This window comes from Rhinopithecus bieti, unplaced genomic scaffold, assembly GCF_001698545.2.
Source record: "Rhinopithecus bieti isolate Rb0 unplaced genomic scaffold, ASM169854v2 scaffold_25291, whole genome shotgun sequence".
In the NCBI taxonomy this organism is placed as follows: domain Eukaryota; kingdom Metazoa; phylum Chordata; class Mammalia; order Primates; family Cercopithecidae; genus Rhinopithecus; species Rhinopithecus bieti.
Genome location: NW_016811667.1, coordinates 150626 through 171973, shown reverse-complemented (window position 1 = coordinate 171973; position 21348 = coordinate 150626). Strand labels below are relative to the sequence as shown.

The window sequence follows — 21348 nt, the reverse complement described above, 5'->3', positions numbered from 1 at the left end:
ACGTGGGTGAGCGTGTCTCGTATGCCCTATTTTAATACTTTAAACATAGTACATTAGTAGGCTAACAGCAAGCTCTGGAAATAAAAGGAACCGCTTGCATATTTAGGGGGCTCTTTTGGAAGTCACAAAGGAATCACCTGAAGTCAAAGCTCCCCTCTTTTCCTGGCAAGGCAGGGACGACGGCAAGCATAAAGTAGGTCCCAGCGCGCCGCAACCCGCGCAACTGGCTGGGTGGCGTCCCACTGCCTCGCGCCTCCACGCTGCGTCCTCCACGCTCTTCCCACGGCGGCGCTCCGCAGCGTCCTCCCCGGGGACGCCCGCTCAGCCGGGAGCTCGCGGCCGGTACTCACCTGCTGGGTATACGCCTCTTCACCACGACGAGACGGGTGAGGGCCCCACGCCCCAGGCAACCCCGCTCTCAGGCCTCCTCCAGAACAGAACCCAGGGGACGCTACAACTCACACGCGCGCGGGCAGAGGCGAGGGGCGGGGGTGATAGACCCGGGGAGCGAACACACTTGGCGCACCGAAGATTCCCGCAGGCGCGCGCTCCGCTACTGCGGGCAGGCCAGGGGCCGCAGCGCGCATGCTCCTGGGTTGCCGTGGCTTGCAGCCGGCGGGTGCCGTGGGGCGGGCGCAGGGTGCGGTGGGGCGGTTGGTGATCGTCCTAGCCTGCGGTAGATGGTGTGCCCTGCCTTCGCTGCCCAGACGTTAAGAAAAGTGCACTGTGCGTCCAGGTGAATGTCGGGCTGCTGGTGAAGGTTTCTCTGATTCTTCCCTGTCAGACATTCCCGCACTTTTGTGGAGCTCTGCTCCATGGGGAGAACCAGCTGGGCTGGGATAATGGGAGCCGGGTCCGCGCAGGCCTCTGGGACTTGCAGTCCGGGGGCCTGGCCGACCAGTTCGTTAGCCAATTTGGGAATGAGTACAACTGAAAATCACTCGAGGCGGGCGCGGTGGCTCAAGCCTGTAATCCCAGCCCTTTGGGAGGTCGAGACGGGCGGATCACGAGGTCAGGAGATCGAGACCATCCTGGCTAACACGGTGAAACCCCGTCTCTACTAAAAAATACAAAAAAAAACTAGCCGGGCGAGGTGGCGGGCTCCTGTAGTCCCAGCAACTCGGGAGGCTGAGGCAGGAGAATGGCGTGAACTCGGGAGGCGGAGCTTGCAGTGAGCTGAGATCCGGCCACTGCACTCCAGCCTGGGCGACAGAGTGAGACGCCGACTCAAAAAAAAAAAAAAAAAAAAAAAAAAAAAAAAAGAAAGAAAATCACTCGAGAGCAGTGTTTGATTTGTATCAAATACGGGTCGGCATATTATCAATTCAGTGCCTACTGTGTGTGCTGAACACCTTGCCCTAGTCCTGGCCTTCACATTAGGATAAGCAGAAAGATGAACTTGCAAGGTAGAATGTAATGAACAAAATTCACATTACGAACTACAAGTGCTGTTGGAGATCAAGAGACAGAGTTAGAAAAAACTTCCTGGAAGGCGTGGAGTTTGAATCAGCCTTTGAAACACGGAATGCTATCCAGTTGCGGGGAAGTTGTAAAAATTAAAGGATGGAGATGCCAGGAGGTGTAAACAGGAACTCCATCCAGCTATAGTTGAGGGATTATGTTGGAGAGTGGACACTGCGGCTTAGATGGGGAAGTGGATGTGAGGGTTTTTTGGCTTCACTTTCAGAAAGGGCCTCCCGGTTGACTTTCTGTCTAATTGAGGTTATAAGTATAGACACAGAGGTACATCTTCAGGTTTGAATAAAAGGCACTACAGTACTTAATTGTTTCGAGTTTCTGGACCTCCTGGCCAGTGGTTGCTCTAAGAATTAATATATTTTTATAAATCTTGTAATTTACTTTTGAGTAGCAAAACTACATTGCATGGTGTGTGTTAGATGTAAATTTTCAAAATATAATATGATAGTTTTTGTAACCTGTTTCCACATTAGTTTTCATGTACCAGAAGTCCCAAGATAGAGAAGTGGGCCCAAATCTTTCTTGATCTACAGGAGCAGGACGTGATGACTTGGGAACTGGTCCTGAGAGGAGTAGGTGATTTAGTTTTGTTGCCTTTCAAAGACTTAAATAAATTCACAGATCAGAAAATCTTTTGTCACGCCACTTGTTCCTAGGTTTTGATTTTGGAAAACAAGGTAACAGTTAATTTTTAAACTTGCCAGTTAATGCAATACATGGAAGTCATAATGTTTTTTGTAGTACACTGAAATACTGCTGTATTCCACTGAACTAAGTAAAGAATTGTTAAGTTAAATTCTAATTCTTCCATAACCTAATAACAATAAAGGGTAGCTGGTACCATATATTTAGTAGATTATTTTTACAAAATGCTATTGTTGCCTTAATTACATCATAACTGTGAATGAGACCTTAATTCTGGACATAGAATCCTAATTCAAATTAAGTCTGGAAGAGCATCATTTAAGAAACATTGCTATAAGAGAGTTCAGAAAGATGTCATCATACTGTGTGACAATAGATGAACTGAGATAAAGATAAAATTGGATTTTGGTCTGAATTCAGATCTGCTAAGGAAGGAAACTGCATTAATACATTTAGAAATATTTCTAACAAGAGCCACGGGAAAATTAAAGGGAACCAAATTTCTGACTGGATCACAATTAAAGATATGTGACTATATACTAGGATATGCATTGTGTAACCATTTCCCCATGCTAGAAATTTTTCTGTGGTTTTATTTTGCTAGCACTCCTGAAACCAAATGGCAGGTGACAGAAGTAACCAAGGTGATTGAAAATTGTGCCAAAAAGAAGTCTGTGCTGATTCAGGGATCTCGCTTAGTCTTGTGCCCGCAGAACTGATTTAGAAATTTGTTTAGGCCAAGCACAGTGGCTCATGCCTGTAATTCCAATGCTTTGGGAGGCTGAGGCAGGAGGATTGCTTGAGACCAAGAATTCGAGAGCAGCCTGAGCAACATAGCGAGACCCTGTCTTCACATAACAATAATAATAACAATAATAATAATTAGCCGAGCCTTAGAGACACATGCCTGTAGTCCTAGCTACTCAAGAGGCAGAAGCAGGAGGAACGCTTGAACCCAGGAGTTCGAGACTGTAATGGACCGTCATCATGTCACTGCACTTCAGCTTGGGTGAAAGAGTGAGACCCTGTCCCTGAAAAACAAACAGATAAACAAAAACTTGTGTGGCGTTCTAGTTTCTACAAATGTCTGGGGAATTGCATGAACTTGCATTTAACCGTCATGTTGAATGATACTCTTGTATTAGGCCTTTCTTGCATTGTAACAGAAGAATACTAGGTAATTTATAAAGAAAAGAGTTTTAATTTACTCACAGTTCTGCAGACTATACAAGCATGGCTCTAACATCTGCTTCTGGTGAGGGCATCAGGGAGCTTACAGTCATAGTGGAAGGGAAGGGGAACCAGCATGTCACATGGCAAGAGAGGAAGTAAAAGAGACAAGGGGAAGGTCCTGGACAGACTCTTTTAAACAACTAGATCTCATGTGAAGCAACTGAGCAAGAACTCACTCATCATGAAGGGGATGGTGCTAAGCCAACCATGAGGGATCCACTCCCACAATCCAATCACTTCCCACCAGGCCCCATCTCCATTATTGGGAATCACATTTCAACATGAGATTTGGAGGAGACAAACATCCAAATCATGTCATTCCACCCTTAGCCTCCCAAATCTCACATCCTTCTGACATTTCAAAATATAATCACGCCTTTGCAATAGTCCCCAAAGTCTTAATTCATTCCAGCCTTAACTCAAAAATCCCAAAGTCCAAAGTCTCATCTGAAATTCAAGGCCAAATTCCTTCCACCTCTGCTCCTGCAAAATAAAAAACAAGTTATTTACTTCCTAGATACAATGGCAGTGCAGGCACTGGGGAAACATTCCCACTCCAAAAGGGAGAAATTGGCCCAAAGAAAGGAGTAATAGGCCCCATGCAAGTTTGAAATCCAGCAGGCCAGGCATTAAATCTTAAAGTTCCAACGTAATACTTGACTCCATGTCCTGCATCCAGAGCACACAGGTGCAAGGGGTGGACTCCCAAGGTCTTGGGGAGCTTCGCCTCTGTGGCTTTGCAGGGTGCAGCCCACATGGCGGTTGTCATGGGTTGAAGTTGAGTGCTTGCAGCTTTTCCAGGCAGGGAGTGCAAGCTGCTGGTGAATCTACTGTTCTGGAGTCTGGAGGGTGACGGCCTCTTCCCACAGCTCCACAAGGCAGTGCCCCAGTGGATACCCTGTGGGGGCTCCAACCCCACACTGCCCCTCAGCATTACCATAGTAGAGTTTATCTGTGAGTGTTCACCCTGTAGCAGTCTTCTGTCTGGGCACCCAGGCTTCTTCATATATCCCCTGATATCCAGGTGGAAGCTGCCAAGCCTCCTTCATACTTGGATTCTGAGCAATGCAGACTTAACACCCTGTGGAAGCCACCAAGGCTGACAGCTTGCACACTCGGGAGCTGCAGCCCAAGCTGTACCTGGGCCTCTCTGAACCAAGGCTGGGGCCAGAGCAGCTTAGATACAGGAAGCAGTGTCTTGAGGCTGAGCAGGGTGGTGGGGCCCTGGGCTTGCTCCCTGAAATCATTCATTCCTTCTAGGCCTATGGGCCTGTAATTGCAGGGGCTATCTGAAAAACTTCTGAAATGCCTTTGAGGCCTTATTCCCATTGTCTTGGATAATAGCACTTGGCTCTCTTTTAGTCAAGTTAATCTCTCTAGCAAGTGATTGCTCCACAGCCTGCTTAAATTATTTCTCTGCCACAGGGTCAGGCTGCAAATGTTTCAAACTTTTATGCTCTACTTCCTTTTTAAATATAAGTTCCAACTTTATTCCTTTGCTACCACATCTGATAATAGCCTGTTAGAAGCAGTCATGTCACTTTTTGAATGCTTTGGTGTTTAGAAATTTCTTCTGCCAGATACCCTAAGTCATCACTCTTAAGTCCAAACTTCCACAGATTCTGGGACATGGACACAGTGCAGCTAAGTTCTTTGCTAGGGCATAACAGGGGTGATCTTCACTCCAATTCCCAGTAACTTTCTCATTTCCATTTGAGACCTCATCAGCCTGGACTTCACTGTCCATATCTCTATCTGCATTTTGGCCACAACCATTTAGCCAGTCTCTAAGAAATTCCAAACTTTCCCTCATCTTCCTGTCTTCTTCTGAGCCCTCCATACTCTTATAACCTCTGCCCCTTACCAAGTTCCAAAGCCACTTCCACATCTTCAGGTATCTGTACAGAATGCTTCACATCTTGGCACCAACTTTCTGTGTTAGGTCATTTTTGTGTCACTATAAAGGAATTCCTGAGACTGAGTAGTTTATAAATAAAAAAAGTTTAATTGGCTCACAGTTCTGCAGGCTGCACAAATATGGCTGCAGCATCTGCTTCTGGTGACGGCCTCAGGAAGCTTACAATTGTGGTGGAAAGAAAGGAAAGTTGGCATGCCATATGGTGAGACAAGGAGCAAGAGAGAGAAAAGCAAGGTATCAGACTCTTTTAAACGATTAGATCTCATGTGAACTGAGCAAGAACCCACTCGTCACCAAGGGTATGGTGCTAAGCCATCCATGAGGGATCCACCCCCACAGTCCAATCACTTCCCACCAGGCCCCATCTCCAACACTGGGGATACATTTCAACATGAAATTTGGAGAGGACAAACATTCAAACTGTATCAACTCTGCTGCAAAGGTATTTGTGGAGCCAAAAAAGGATGTGGAAAGAGACGTAAATCTCATAGTGTCTTTTCAGCCTCCACTGACTAACACTATTTTTATTACATTTAATGATTTTTATAACTTAGAAATATAATAATTTGAAATCAGTTAATTGCTCTAATTTTGTTTTGTTACCATCAACAAGTTGTTTTTTATATTTTTTTATTGAATTGATGTCTTATTGGTTTTCATTGTGAAATTTCAGAAGTTGGCTTCCATCCCAAAGACTCTATGAATGACAGGATGAGACGTTAGGAATTCTGGCTTTTGTAATCATAGAAAAGTAATGTGTTTGTTTCATCTTTNGCTCGTCAGCCTGCAGACAGCCTATTGTGGGACTTTGTGATCATGTGAGTTAATACTTAATAAACTTATATATACATGTGAGTTTATTATATATAATATATATATTTATATATAATATATATATATATATTTTTTGAGGTAGAGTCTCACTCTGTCACCCAGGCTGGAGTGCAATGGCACAATCTAGGCTCACTGCAACCTCCGCCTCCCGGGTTCAAGTGATTCTCCCACCTCAGCCTCCCAAGTAGCTGGGATTATGGGCACCCGCCATCATGCCCGGCTAACTTTGATATTTTTGTTGAGAGGGTGTTTCACCATGTTGGCCAGGCTGGTCTTGAACTCCTGACCGCAGGTGATCCACCCACCTCAGCCTCTCAAAGTGCTGGGATTACAGGTGTGAGCCACCGTACCTGCCCAGAAGTTTTTATATTTTATCACATCTATTACCCTGTGGGCATCATTAATAGATAAATGCTTGCAAAACAACAAATTGGACTTTTGTATACTTTCATATGCCAAGCCTCGCTAGAAAGAGATCTCCTGACTAACCCCCACCTTTTTTTTTTTTTTTTTTTTTTTTTTTTTTTTTTTTTTTTTAGCTTTCAAAGGTTCAAGTGATACATTTCTTTATGAATGTTAAACTTACAATATAAGCCCTAGGAAATTTCATTTCAGAAATCACCAAAGTGATAGAGAAACTCCAGGTCATCTGATACAAAAATAGCTAATCCTCAATTTCCTTGCCTTTTAGAAAAAGCTTTAACTGCAAGAATCACAAATCAGCAATAACCTCAAAGAGAAGATAGGGTTTAACTGTGGGAGCCAATTTTCTAACACAGAGAATTGAATTGCTGTAAGAAGGCAGAAGTCTGCACTGTAATTTTTCTTTACTTTTGCATGAGATTTCAACAGAGCAGTGCAATATTCATCTAGATCTGTAATTTTATCCAAATTTTAAATGATTATCTTATCTCTTATGTAGAATGATAAATGAACAGGTTAGGAACACTTCCAGGTCTGCAAAAAAATGATTAATAATTTCTGCAATAACATTTTATTTGATAGTTTGTTATAATTTTACTGTCTACGGGATGTGTGCTACTGCTAATGCCTTGCCTAGTTGAGCAGACAACATTTACAAGTATAGGCATCAATAAGCCAGGTCGTGATTTTAAGTGCAAAAATTTTAGAAGTTCTTGCAGAATGGATCATAAATTCAAAATTCTCTTTTCTCACCATTTTATTCTTCTGTCTTATTTTGGTATGTTAGTAGGAAGAATCTTAAGTGTGCTGGTAGTCTTTTAAGATTCTTTAATTTGTTAAGTGCCTTTTTTTTTTTTTTTTTTTTTTTTACTGATTATACAAATAATTTATCTTACTTAGACTTGATTATTTTCTGTTCCAAGTCTGTTCATTATTTTTAACCACTGTCCAGATCTCTCTTTTGAATGTCTTATAAGCATTTATAAGCAGTATCTCCAAATTGAACTTGTTAATCCCATCTCAATTACCTTTCTATTTTGACGGTACTTGAAATGAAGCTACCTCTCAGTTGATCAAGCCAAAAGCCTGAAAGTCCTCCTCGACTCCTCGCTCACTTTGTCCTGCATATCTAATTGGTCACTAAATCCTGTGAATTCTACCTCTGAAATGAATCTCTCTCTACTCGCCTTCTCATATCCTTTTTTTTATTTTTGAGATGAAGTCTTGCTCTGTTGCTCAGGCTGGAGTACAGTGGCAGGATCTCAGCTCACTGCAATCTCTGCTTCCCACGTTCAAGTGATTCTTGTGCCTCAGTCTCCCAAGTAGCTGGGACTACAGGTGTGTACCACCATGCCCGGCTAGTTGTAATTTTAGTAGAGACAGTGGGGTTTCGCCATGTTGGCCAGGCTGGTCTCAAACTCCTGACCTCAAGTGATCCTCTCGCCTTGGCCTCCAAAAGTGTTGGGATTACAGGCATGAGCCACCACACCCGGCCCTCATATCTATTTTAAAATTCAGCTCTCTAGTATCTATCAATAGCCTTTTAATCAATTTTTCTGCCTCCATAGAATATCTATATGTAATCATTGCTTCTTGGCCTTTTGGCTAAGATCAAATGTATATTTAATCAGATTCTTTTTTCTTTTCTTTTTTTTTTTTTTTTGAGACGGAGTCTCGCTCTGTCGCCCAGGCTGGAGTGCAGTGGCCAGATCTCAGCTCACTGCAAGCTCCACATCCCGGGTTCATGCCATTCTCCTGCCTCAGCCTCCCGAGTAGCTGGGACTACAGGCGCCTGCCACCACGCCCGGCTAATTTTTTGTATTTTTTAGTAGAGATGGGGTTTCACCGTGTTAGCCAGGATCGTCTTGATCTCCTGACCTCGTGATCCGCCTGTCTCGGCCTCCCAAAGTGCTGGGATTACAGGCTTGAGCCACCGCGCCCGGCCCAGATCCTTTTTTTCTTACTGTAAAGTTTTATACTTTTCGGGGAAAGGGAGTTCATACATATTTTAATTAAAATAATTCCTTAGTATTTTGAAGTGTTTTTTTGGTACCATTTTTGTGGAAGTGATTTTTTTTCTAGTATATTAGCATGTAGGGAAGATACTGACTTTTGCAAATATTCTCTTGTATTCTGCCAATTCCAATTTTCTAATTATGTCTAAACTTTGTTTATTTAGTCTTTTGGGTTTTCATATATAAAACCTATCATCTACAAACAATGATAATTTTATTTTCCTCTTCTAAGAATTACACCTCTTACTTCCTTCTTTTGCATATCTCTTATTGCATTAGCCAGGATTTCTATTAAATACTAAAGGTGACCAAATACAAATATGAAATAGTACAAGTGATAGTATATTTGTTTTGTTTCTCTTTACATTTAAAAATTTTTAAAGCATACTTTTAACCTCAAGTATCACAATAGTCAGTTTTCTTTTATGTGATTCTCAGTAATATTTCTTATTTATTTAGAAAGTTGAAATAAAAGGACCATCATGAAAAATATTTCAAGGAGAAGATTTTTTTTTTAAAGTAAGGTATTAATGGAGTTTATAATATTTTGATTATTCCAAATTATTTGATTATTCCAACCCTATTGTAAATGGGGGATAATCCTGATAAATGTGATACATTTGTTTCTATATACAAATCATAAATTTATATGTTAAAAAAGAAACAATAGGAGAGTTTAAGGATGAATTGTATTCTTATTTGGTCTGTGAATTATTTAATAAGATGAATTATTTATATATGTATTTATTTAATCTCTTACTTCAATATCTATTGTTTGTATGTTCTCTCACCTCGCCAGCAAGCCATTCCCTGCTTTGCTCAAAAAGATGTTTGTCAGTGAGTTAAATCTATGTAGGAGCAATATTTACATGTCTCTTAGAGTAACTGCAATTAAGATTCATATTTTATCCCTACCTTCTAGATGGAAATGATAAGTTATGAAAATTATACAGTATTCTGGGAATGCTGGGCAAGATATTTGGGAACTAATTAGGGAGGCCTCTATCAATCACTTGCCAGAGTCGTTCCCTCATACCTTCAGGGTTGCTCTCCCCTGGTCAAGAGTAGGATTAGGTATTTTTTATTGTCTTGAGGTAGGTACTGAAGGTTGAATAAGATATAAGGGAACGTCGCAGTCCGTGTTAACCTCATTCAGCAGCGTTTAATAGTGGCACAGGAACAACTGGTAGATTTTGAAGTTCTTTCAGAAAGTTTGTAGACTGGACTCTTTTATGATGTTTTACTGTGGTCATGTCAATAGCCTGCTTTGGTTTTTGACACAAATTCATGTTTTTACTGTGATTGGAAAGCTTGAGCTTTCCAACTGCACATTAGTTTGGTTAGTATGTACAGTTGTTATTTCAGGAGTCTTTGCTATTCTATTTTTTAGCATTAAAATTAAAAAGAAATTCATACATCATATCATTCTAAAAGGGTTTAACATTGCTAGAATAGTTTACCTATAGAATATTGGGGTTTATAAAACTGGAAAAGAAATGCTTATTTTAACATACTGAATTTTTGTTAATGATACAACATTCAACTAGAATTACCGCGAGTCTGTGAGAAATATGGTTTTGACACTTAGGAGAGTGAAGGCCGGAGACACAGATTCAGGAATCCATGGGAATACATGCACCCTCCAGAGCTTTGGAATGTACCCTACATTTAGGATATAAAGAGGTGTGGCCATTGAAGGATACAGAGAATAAGTGGCTACAGAGGTAGAAGGGTAGAGGGCAAGGATATACAAAGTTTTCAAAAAATAAGGGTGCTGAACATTGTCACACGTTACAGGGTAATAAATCAAGTAATAGCTAACACTAGTATAGCATTGAATTTTCAAAGTATTTTTGTATATATCTGATTTAACTTGACCCTCTTAAAAGATACATGAAGTAGGCAATACATGAATACCAAGAACTGACTCTTGGATTTTCTCATTAAAAGGCCATTTTTTAATATTCCAGAGAGCAATTCCTTTTTGGAAATTTTAATTTTATGGATACATAGTAGGTGTGTATATATATATATGGGGTACATGAGATATTTTTGTACATGTGTAATAATCACATCAGGGTAAGTGGGTTATCCATTGCCTCAAGCATTTATCATTTCTTTGTGTTATAAATATTCCAATTGTACTCTTTCAGTTATTCTAAAATGTACTATAAATTATTGTTGACCATAGCCACCCTTTCGTGCTGTAAAATACTAGATCGTATTCATTGCATTGTACCTATTAACCTTCCCCATTCCCTGCCCCCTACCCAATACTCTTCCCAGTCTCTGGAAACCATCATTATACTCTCTATTTCCATGAGTTCAATTGTTTTAATTTTCAGTTCTCACAAATGAGTGAGAACATGCAAAGTTTTTCTTTCTGTGCCTGACTTATTTCACGTAACATAATGACCTCCAGTTCCATCCAAGTTATTGCAAGTGACAGGATCTCATTCTTTTTTATGGCAGAATAGTACTCCATTGCATATATATACCACATTTTCTTTATCCATTTATCTGTTGGTGGACACTTAGGTTGCTTCCAAATGTTGGCTCTTGTGAACAGTTCTGCAACAAACATGGGAGTGCAGATATGTCTTCAATATACTGATTTTCTTTCTTTTGCGTATATACCCAGTGGTGGAATTGCTGGATCATATGGTAGTTATATCTTCAGTTTTTTGAGGAACCCCATACTGTTCTCCATAGTGGCTGTACTAATTCACATTCCCACCAACAGGGTGTTAGGGTTGCCCTTTCTCAATGCTTTTGCCAGCATTCATTATTGCCTGTCTTTTGGTTAAAAGCCATTTTAAGTGAGTGAGATGATGTCTCATTGTAGTTTTGGTTTGCATTTCTCTAATGGTCAATGATGTTGAGCATCTTTTCATATACCTGTTTGCCATTTGTATGTCTTCTTTTGAGAAATATCTATGTAGATCTTTTGCCCATTTTAAAATCAGATTATTAGATATTTTCCTATTGAGTTGTTTGAGCTCCTTGTATATTTTGGTTATTAATCTGTTATCAGATACATAGTTTGCATATATTTTCTCCCATTCTGAGGGCTGTTTCTTTGTTGATTGTTTCCTTTACTTTGCAGAAGCTTTTTAACTTGATGTGATCCCATTTGTCCATTTTTTTACTTTGATTGCCTGTGCTTTTGGGGTGTTACTTAAGAAATCTTTGCCCAGACCAATGTCCTGGAAAGTTTCCCCAATTTTTCTTTTAGTAGTTTCATACTTTCAGATCTTAGATTTCAGTCTTTAATTCATTTTGATTTGATTTTTGTATATGGTGAGAGAGAGGGGTCTAGTTTCATTCTTCTGCATATGGATATCCAGCTTTCCCAGCCCCATTTATTGAAGAGACTGTCTTTTCCCAATGTGTTTTTTTGGCACCTTGTTGAAAATGATTTCACTGTAGATGCGTAGATTTATTTTTGGTTTCTTTATTCTGTTCCATTGATGTGTGTGTGTGTGTGTTTTAATGTCAGTGCCATGCTGTTTTGTTTAGTATAGCTCTGTAGCACAATTTGAAGTCAGTGGTATGGTTTGGCTTTTAGTATAGCTTTGTAGTACAATTCGAAGTCAGTGATATAGTTTGGCTGTGTCCCCATCCAAAATCTCATCTTGAATTATAATCCCCATAATCCCCATGTGTCAATGGGGGGACCACGTGGAGGTAATTGGATCATGGGAGTGGTTTCCCCCATGCTGTTCTTGTTATAGTGAGTGAGTGAGCCTCACAAGATCTGATGGTTTTATAGGTGCTTGTCATTTCCCCTGCTTGCACTCACTCTGTGCTGCTGCCCTGTGAAGAAGGTGCCTACTTCTCCTTTGCCTTCTGCCATGATTGGAAGTTTCCTGAGGCCTCCCCAGCAATGCAGAACTGTGAGTCAATTAAACTTCTTTCCTTTATAAATTACCCAGTCTCAGGTATTTCTTCATAACAGCGTGAGAATGGAGTACAGTCAGGTAATGTGATTTCTCGAGTCTTGTGTTTTCCTGCTCAGGATAGCTCTGGCTATTCTGAGTCTCTTTAGGTTTCCTACAAATTTTAGGATTACTTTTTCTATTTTTGTGAAGAATGTTCTTGGTATTTTGATAGGGACTGGATTGAATATGTAGATTGTTTTGAATAGAATGGACATTTTAACAGTATTGATTCTTTGAATCCATGAACATGAAATATCTTTCCATTTTTTGTGTATCCTCTTCAATTTCTTGCATTTTATAGTTCTCATTGTGGACATCTTTTACTTCTTTGATTAAGTTAATTCCTAGGTATTTAATTTGATTTGTAACTATTGTAAGTGGGATTATTTTCTAGATTTCTTTTTCATATTGTTCACTGTTGGCATACAGAAATGCTAATGAATTTTGTATATCGATTTTCTATCCTGCAACTTTGCTGAATTTGTTCATCATTTCTAATAGTTTTTTCGTGTGAAATCTTTATGTTTTTCTAAATACATAATTATATAATCTCCAAACAAGGATAACTTGAGTTCTTGCTTTCCAATTTGGATGCCCTTTATTTCTCCCGTCTGAGTGCTCTAGCTAGGACTTTTAGTACATGTTGAACAACAGTGGTGAAAGTAGGCATGCTTGTTTTGTTCCAGATCTTAGAGGACAGGCTTTCAGTTTTTCCCTGTTTGGTATAACACTAGCTGTGGGTCTGTCACATATGGCTTTTAGTGTGTTGGGGTATGTTTCTTATATACCCAGTTGTTGAAGATTTTTTTCATGAAGTGATGTTGAATTTTATCAAATGCTTTTTTAGCATAAATTGAAATAATCATATGATTTTTGTCTCTTATTCTGTTGATATGATGTATCATATTGTTTCAGTTGTGTATGTTTAACCACCCTTGCATCCCTGTGATGAATCCCATTTGGTCATAATGAATGATCTCTTTAATATGATGTTGAATTCGGCTTGCTAGGATTTTGTTGAGGATTTTTGCATCAATGTTCATCAGATACATTGGCCTGTAGTTTTCTTTTTTTGATGTCACTTTGTCTGGTTTTAGTATCAGGGTAATACTTGTAGAATGAGTTTGGAAGTATTCCCTTGTCCTCTATTTTTTGGAACAGTTTGAGTAGGATTAATATTAGTTCTTTAAATATTTGCCAAAATTTAGCAGTGAAGCCATCAGTTCCCAGGCTTTTCTTTGCTTGGAGACTTTTTATTATGGCTTTGATCTTGTTACTTCTTATTGGTCTATTCAAGTTTTGGATTTCTTCATGGTTCAATCTTGGTAGGTTGTATGTGTCTAGGAGTTTATTCATTTCTTCTGGGTTTTTTAATTTACTGGCATATAATTTCTCATAGTGGCCTCTAATGGATCCTTTGAATTTCTGTAGTATCAGTTGTAATGTCTCCTTTTTCATCTCTGATTTTATTTATTTGGATTTTCTCTCTCTTTATCTTAGTGAGTCTGGCTAATGGTTTGTCAATTTTGTTTAACTTTTCAAAAAACCAACTTTTTATTTTATTGGTATTTTCTATTTTTTTATTTTAATGTGATTTATTTCCTGCTCTGTTTTTTCTATTTCTTCTATGAATTTTGGATTTGATTTGCTCTTGCTTTTCTAGTTCTTTAAGATGCATCTTTAGGTTGTTTATTTGAATTTTTTTTCTTTTTAAAAATTTTTTGACATAGACACTTATTGCTGTAAACTTTCCTCTTAGTACTGCTTTTGCTGTATCCCGTAGGTTTTGGTATGTTATGTTTCAATTTTCATTTGTTTCAAGGAATTTTCTTAATTTCTTCATTGAGCCACTGGTCATTCAGAGGCATATTGTTTGTATAGTTTCCAAAGTTCCTCTTGTTATTGACTTTTGATTTTATTCCATTGTAGTCAGAGAAGATACTTGATATGATTTCAAAGGTTTTGAATTTTTAAAGATCTATTTTGTAGCCTAACATATGGTCTATTCTTGAGAATGATCTATGTGGTGAAGAGAAGAATGTGTATTCTTCAGCCATTGGATGAAACGTTCTGTAAATATCTATTAGGTCCATTTGGTCTTTAGTTTAGATAAGGTCTGATATCTTTTGGTTGATTTTCTGTCTGGATGATCTGTTCAGTGTTGAAAGTGGGATGTTGAAATCTCCAACAATTGCTGTATTGGTTGTCTATCTCTCTGTTTAGCTCTAATAATATTTGTTTTATATATCTGAGTGCTTCAGTGTTGGGAGCATATATATTTACAATTGTTACATCTTGATGAATTGATCCCTTTTATATCATGACCTTCTTTGTTTTTGTCTTGAAATTTATTTTATCTGATATAATTATAGCTATTCCTGATCTTTTTTGGTTTCCATTTGCATGGAATATCTTTTATCATGCTTTTCAGTGTTTATGTGTTTTTACAGGTGAAATGTGTTTTTTCACCTGTTTTACAGGTGAAATGTAGGTCTCACCCAAGGCCTATTGGTGAGAGTCCTGAGAGTCTTGATGTTTATTCAAGCCCCAAGGACTATTTAGTGAGAAAATGATGAATCCTGCCAGGACTAGGTCTTCCCCTTCAGTGAAGCAGCTCCCTTCTGGCCTAGGGTGGGTTTAGAAATGCCATTGAAGGGTGAGGGCCTGGGGTCAGAGGTTTTAGGAATTTGTTTGGTGCTTTATTTTGCTGGGGCTGAACTGGTACCCAGGTTGCAAGACTAAGTCCTCTCTGCTTTTCCCCTTTCTTTCCTCAAGCAGAAGGGCTATCTGCTCATGGGCACCACTGCCCCAGGCCAGTGGTGACTATACCCTGACTACAACTGATGTTTATTCAAGGCCTAAGGGGTTTTTAGTCAGCAGTTTGTGAGTCCTACCAAGCCTGGTTCTCTCCCATCAGAGCTGCAGGTTCCTTTCTGGCCCAGGATGGGTCTAGTAATGCCCTCCAAGAGCTAAGGTCTAGAATCAGGGACTTTAGGAGTCTGCTTGGTACACTTCGTTTGACTGCGGCTGAGCTGGATACCCAAGTGTATTATTAGTCCATTCTCACACTGCTATAACAATACTATCCTTTAAAATGTAATTTATAAAGGAAAGAGGTTTAATTGACTCACGGTTCCGCATGCTTGGGAAGGCCTCAGGAAACTTAGAATCATGGTGGAAGGTGAAGGGGAAGCAAAGACCTTCACATGGTGGCAGGAGAGAGAAATGCAAGCAGGGGAAATACCAGATGCTTGCAAAACCATCAGATCTTGTAAAAACTCATTCACTATTATGAGAACAGCATGGGGGAAACCACCCCTATGATCCAATCACCTCCCACTAGGTCTCTCCCTCAGCACCTGGGGATTACAGTTCAAGATGAGATTTGGGTGGGGACACAAAGCCTAACCATATCACCAAGTTGCAAGACAAAGTCATGTTTACTCTTCCTCCTCCTTTTCTCAAGCAGAAGGTATCTCTCACTGTGGCCACCACAGGTGGAAATGTGCTGGGTCACACCTGAAGCTAGCACAATACTGGGTCTTGCCCAAGGTTGTGGTGACTACTGACTGGCTACCTCTGATGTTTATTCAAGGCCCAAGGGTTCTTTAGTCAGCAGGTGGTGAATTCTGCCAGGATTGCAACCTTTCCTTCAGGGCAGTGGGTTCTCTTCTGGCCCAGTGTCGGTTTAAAAATGTTATCTGGTAGACAGTGCCAGGAGTGGGGACTTTAGGACTCTGCTTGGTGCTTTATTTTACTGTGGCTGAGCTGGTATCCAAGTTGCAAGATGAAGTACTCTTTGCTCTTCCCTCTTATCCTGGAGCTGTGAGCTGTACTGCCTGAAATTGGGGGAGGGGTGATGCAAGCACTCCCTTGGCCACCCCAGCTGGTGTCTCACTGGATCTTGTGCACCCTGAGTCCACTGGCTGTGAGCCCTGCACAGTACAAGGACTTGCCTGGGAATTGTGGTCCTTGTGGACTAGACTGCCTTTCAAATTGATTAGGACCCCAGAGTGCTTTAGCCAATGGTGGTGGGCCTAGCTGGAAGTCAGGTTCTGACTGCTGGGATGGACAATTCCCCTCTGGCCAGGGCTTGTCTAAATGCTCTGTGGGTGCTGGCCAAATTCTGCCCTGTGTTGCTTTCCGCTGTGTTAGGGGAGCAGGGAGTTCCAATGCAAAGTCCCCCAATCACTTTGCTGTCCTTCCCCACAAGTGCATAGATTCTCTCTTCCTGCCACACTGCCTGACGATGAGAGAGACGTGGTATAGGCAATTCAAGATCGTCTTTCCTACTCTCTTCAGTGCCTCTTTCCTTGATATGATGTTAAAACCAGGCACTATGATTGCTCACCTGATTTTTGGTTCTTAGGAAGGTGCTTCTTATGTGGATAGTTGTTCAATTTGATGTTCCTGCAGTGCAGATGATTGCTGGAGGATTCTATTCAGCCATCTTGCTTTACTTCCTAAGAGAGAGTAATTTCACCGTATATAAAGAGCTCATACAAACTGATAAAAAGGTGAAATTTAAGAAGGAAAATATGTGAACTGGCATTTTAAAGGAGACGATGTTCAAAGGGCTGATGAATATTTGAAAAGATATGAGAATACATAATGATAATGAGAACACATAGACACAGGGCGGGGCACATCACACGCCTGTTGGAGGGTTGGGGGCTGGGGGAGGGATAGCACTGGGAGAAATACCTAATGTAAATGACGAGTTAATGGGTGCAGCAAACCAACATGGCACATGTATACCTATGTAACAAACCTGCGTGTTGTGCACATGTACCCTAGAACTTAAAGAAGAAGAAGAAGAAGAATAGATGTTCAATGACAAAACAAGATGCAAGTTTAACCCTCCCTGCTTTTTTTGCAGATGTCAGAAGAGATGGATAATGTTACAGCTGAAGAAATTACAGACAAGCATCTCCAAAAAGGTTGTCAATAAGTATACCATAACTCTGATACTCTTCCTTTTTATTTTTAAAAGATGTAAATGATTAATCCTGTGCCAGGGTTTCAGCTGGGAACACAAATTTCCTAAGGAATCAGTTTAAAGAGAAATTAAACTTCCTAAATAGAATAAGATGGGCATAAGGAAATACATGGAAAAGTCAATGGATGTAATAAAGCTGAATTTCATTTTCTGTTTGTCACTGCAAACATGGAGATTCCACTGGTGGTGAGACTGTTTTAGACCACAAAGATACGTAGGTGCAGAACCTGCTTCAGCAAACTTCAAATCTCAGGGAGAAAAATACATAAATAATGGTTGAGCTCTGGTTCATTCACCAAGCAAGTATTTATTGAGCATGTATTATATGCCATCTGCCATTCTAAGTTATGGGAATAGAGTATAAACAAAACCAACTAGTCATTTTTAAATTTTACCAAGGAATACTGTGGTTAAACCTGGAGATTCTCATGACCTATAGTTAGTTATTTAGCTTTATGCTTACCCTTTATTTCTACAAACTTCTATGTAACCTTTAAGCACTCAAAGACAGGGAATAGAAAAAGTAAAAAGCAAGGCAAAGTGATCAATAGATTCTTAATTTTTTACTGTACCTAGGGGATTGCATGATCTTGCATGATCTCTTTTATTCCATCCAGTGAATGAGCAGAAAATAACACATGGCTTGGAGTACACACAAGGGCTTGAGACTTTTTTTTTTTTTTTTTTTTTAAGAAACAGAGTCTTGCTCTGCTGCCTAAGGCTGGAGTGCAGTAGTGCAGTCATAGCTCACTGCGGCCTCAGACTTCTGGGCTCAAGTGATGGTCCCACCTCAGCCTCTCAAGTAGCTGGGACTACAGGCATGTGTGTTAATTTTTTTTTGAGATGGAGTTTTGCTCTTGTTGCTCAGACTGGAGTGCAATGGCGCGATCTTGGCTCACCGCAACTCCGCCTCCCAGGTTCAAGTGATTCTCCTGCCTCAGCCTCCTGAGTAGCTGGGATTACAGGCATGTGCCACCATGCCCAGCTAATTTTGTATTTTTAGTAGAGATGGGGTTTCTCCATGTTGGTCAGGCTGGTCTGAAACTCCTGACCTCAGGTTATCTGCCCGCCTCGGCCTCCCAAAGTGCTGGGATTACAGGCGTGAGCCGCTGTGCCTGGCCCCCCAATTTTTTTTTTTGTTGAGACAGGGTCTTGCTATGTTGCCCAAACTGGTCTCAAATTCCTGGCCTCAAGCAATCCTCCTGCCTCGGCCTCCCAAAGTGCTGAGATTGCAGGCATAAGCCTTCTTTATACCCTATAAAACTTTCCTTTTCTCTAATAGCTGGAAAAAGTAGGGGTGAGAATTTTGTAATGATTTTACAAAACTAATATAATTAAAATGAGTATCCAGAGACTTACCGTTCTTCTTTTTTTAGATTCCTCTCTTTTCAGTTTAATATAATTGAAGTAACCAGGCTTTGATATTTGTGTATTAGTATACTTCACAGAGATGTCTCACAGATTTTTAAAATATGAGCTTTGTTTTTGTTTTGTTTTGTTTTGTTTTTGGCCAAAGATGGGCTCTGGCCAGTAGCTGAGGAAGCAACAAAAGAAGGTGACAGAGACTTAATATGTACCCACAATAATTAAAAATTCAAAAAGGAGGGCTGAGTGCTGTGGCTCATGCCTGTAATCCCAGCACCTTGGGAGGCTGAGGTGGATGGATCACCTGAGGTCAGGAGTTTAAGACCAGACTGGCCAACATGGCGAAACCCCATCTCTACTAAAAATATAAAAAAGAAAGTTAGCCGGGTGCAGTGGCACACGCCTGTAATCCCAGCTACTCGGGAGGCTGAGACAGGAGAATTGCTTGAACCCAGGAGTGGGAGGTTGCAGCGAGCCAAGATGGTGCCATGGCACTCTGGCCTGGGTGACAAGAACAAAACTCTGTCTCCATAAAAAAAAAAAGTTTAAAAAAGAAGATGACAGAGGATTGAAAAGTTGTCATAAAGAAAAACAAAAATCAGTGCTGAATGGGTGAAGGTATTTATTCCAGATGGAAAAGGGGAAAGGACATCTATTGGTCTTAGATTCTAAGCTCTCGTAAGATAATAACCTAGTTTTCATAATGGTCATGAGGCTTAGAAAAGCATGCAATTAAAGAATTTAATAAATACTTTTGCCGCTATTGTTGTTTAATTATAATAAAGTGTCATAAACTCTTTATTATGTTGGTTTCCTGATAGATTTAGATGCAGAAGAAAATCAAAATGTAGTAAAGACAATGAGAGGCAAAGTGAGAGAAAAGCTAAAATTTCTAAGGTAATGCTTTTAAAATTTCCTGTTTTCAAATTTACTATTTAAATGAGACATTTAGCACAGTAAAATTTTCTTTGTCAAAAGAGAGCTGAAATTCAGTGTTAATATAGCTCCTTAATTCCTAAAGGCTTCCTATATATATATTTTCCTTTTGTCTCATAACATCCTTATAATGTCAAACCTAAAGCCAAGAAGAGCTAGGTGATTTGGTCATAGTAATTATAAATGATATTTCGGTATGTTTGCTGGTATTTCATATACACATACCATACTTTTTAAAAGAAAAGCATTGCAAAGTATTGAAATTTATACATTTTGGATAAAAGACTTATGAGCACCATTATGTCTATTTCTGAAAAGATTTATTTCTGTTGTGTTTCAGATTAATAAAGGTGAAAAATCTTCAATGGAGCAGCTCATTGACAGCAAAATATATCGAAGGTCCAAGGTGAATAACTTTTCTCTGTTTTTACTTTTTAAAACAGCTTTATGGAAATATAGTTTACATAGCAAAACTTCACCCATTTGAAGTGTGTATGACAATGATTTCTAGTAAATTTACAGAATTGTTTAATCAATACCACAGTTTAATTTTTATCACCCAAAAAAGATTCCTCTTTATCAGTGATTGCCCATTTGCAATCACGCTCTATTCTTACTTGGCATTACTTTTTATCCTAAAAAAACTATAATAAAATATAATTAAAAGATACACTTAAGAACATTAAAATTTTAAAGAGTTTATTTGAACAGACAACAATTCATGAATTGAGGAGTGCCAGTCTGCAGATGGTTAGGGCTCCACCGAAGGGGCATGCAGGGAAAACTTTTAAACGGTGCATGCGGAAGTAAGGCAAAGAAAACATTGATTGACTAGAATGGAGCAGTAGCCTTAAACTTCCTAGTTAGAGATTAGTTGGCAGTTTCTGATTGGTAAAACTAAAGTTTCATTTTCCTTGGATAGGGCCATTCACACTGAGTTGGGTTTTGGTTTGCTTACATAGGAACTCAGGGCCCTAGAGCTGCTTCCGTCTAATGGCCTCCCAATTAATTATTTTCACAATGTTATAGGTGATATCCAACTTACAGATTTTTAATGTGTAATCAATATTTGAAAAGTCAATGTGTAATCACATATTTGGAACTTGAAATGACAAAACAACTCATATTTTTAGAGAGTTATATTATTTAGAGTACAAGCTAAGTAGCTGTAACAAAAAGAGTCGAAGTAAAGTGTTTTCATTAAGATAGAAGTTTCCTTTTTATCTAATATAACAAATCAGTAATCGGGGCTGATAGGAAAGTTTTGCCATCTCCAGTATGTGGTTTCCATCTGTGAGTCCAATGGCAAAGCTCTAGTTTTCCATTTGCTAGCGAAAGGGAAGGGGGAAAGAAAGAACCAAAGAATTTTAGGTTGATCTTTTAGGGGACAAGACCAGCAAACTGCACATATCATTTCCACCAAATGAATGTGGAAGAAGTGTCTAGGTTCCACTATTAGAGATGGGAGAAAAGACTGTAAAGAGCAACTAATAGTTTCTGCCACAAGCACCTAGTGTATATAACTGCACATTTTAAAATGCAAGGGTTTTTTTTTTTTTT

At 39.7% G+C, this 21348-nt stretch overlaps 1 protein-coding gene across 1 annotated transcript in view; it reads left to right on the top strand.

The window, feature by feature from the left end:
• Positions 1-646: 646 nt before the first annotated feature.
• The window catches only part of LOC108543812 (uncharacterized protein C10orf131 homolog), a 75531-nt gene continuing 54829 nt past the window's right edge, over positions 647-21348 (top strand). Inside the window, exons 1-4 of the mRNA XM_017894596.1 lie at positions 647-736; positions 17368-17428; positions 19674-19749; positions 20107-20194. Coding sequence (XP_017750085.1) covers positions 17368-17428; positions 19674-19749; positions 20107-20194 — 225 coding nt within the window. The 5' untranslated portion in view covers positions 647-736. The remainder of the gene's footprint in view (positions 737-17367; positions 17429-19673; positions 19750-20106; positions 20195-21348) is intronic.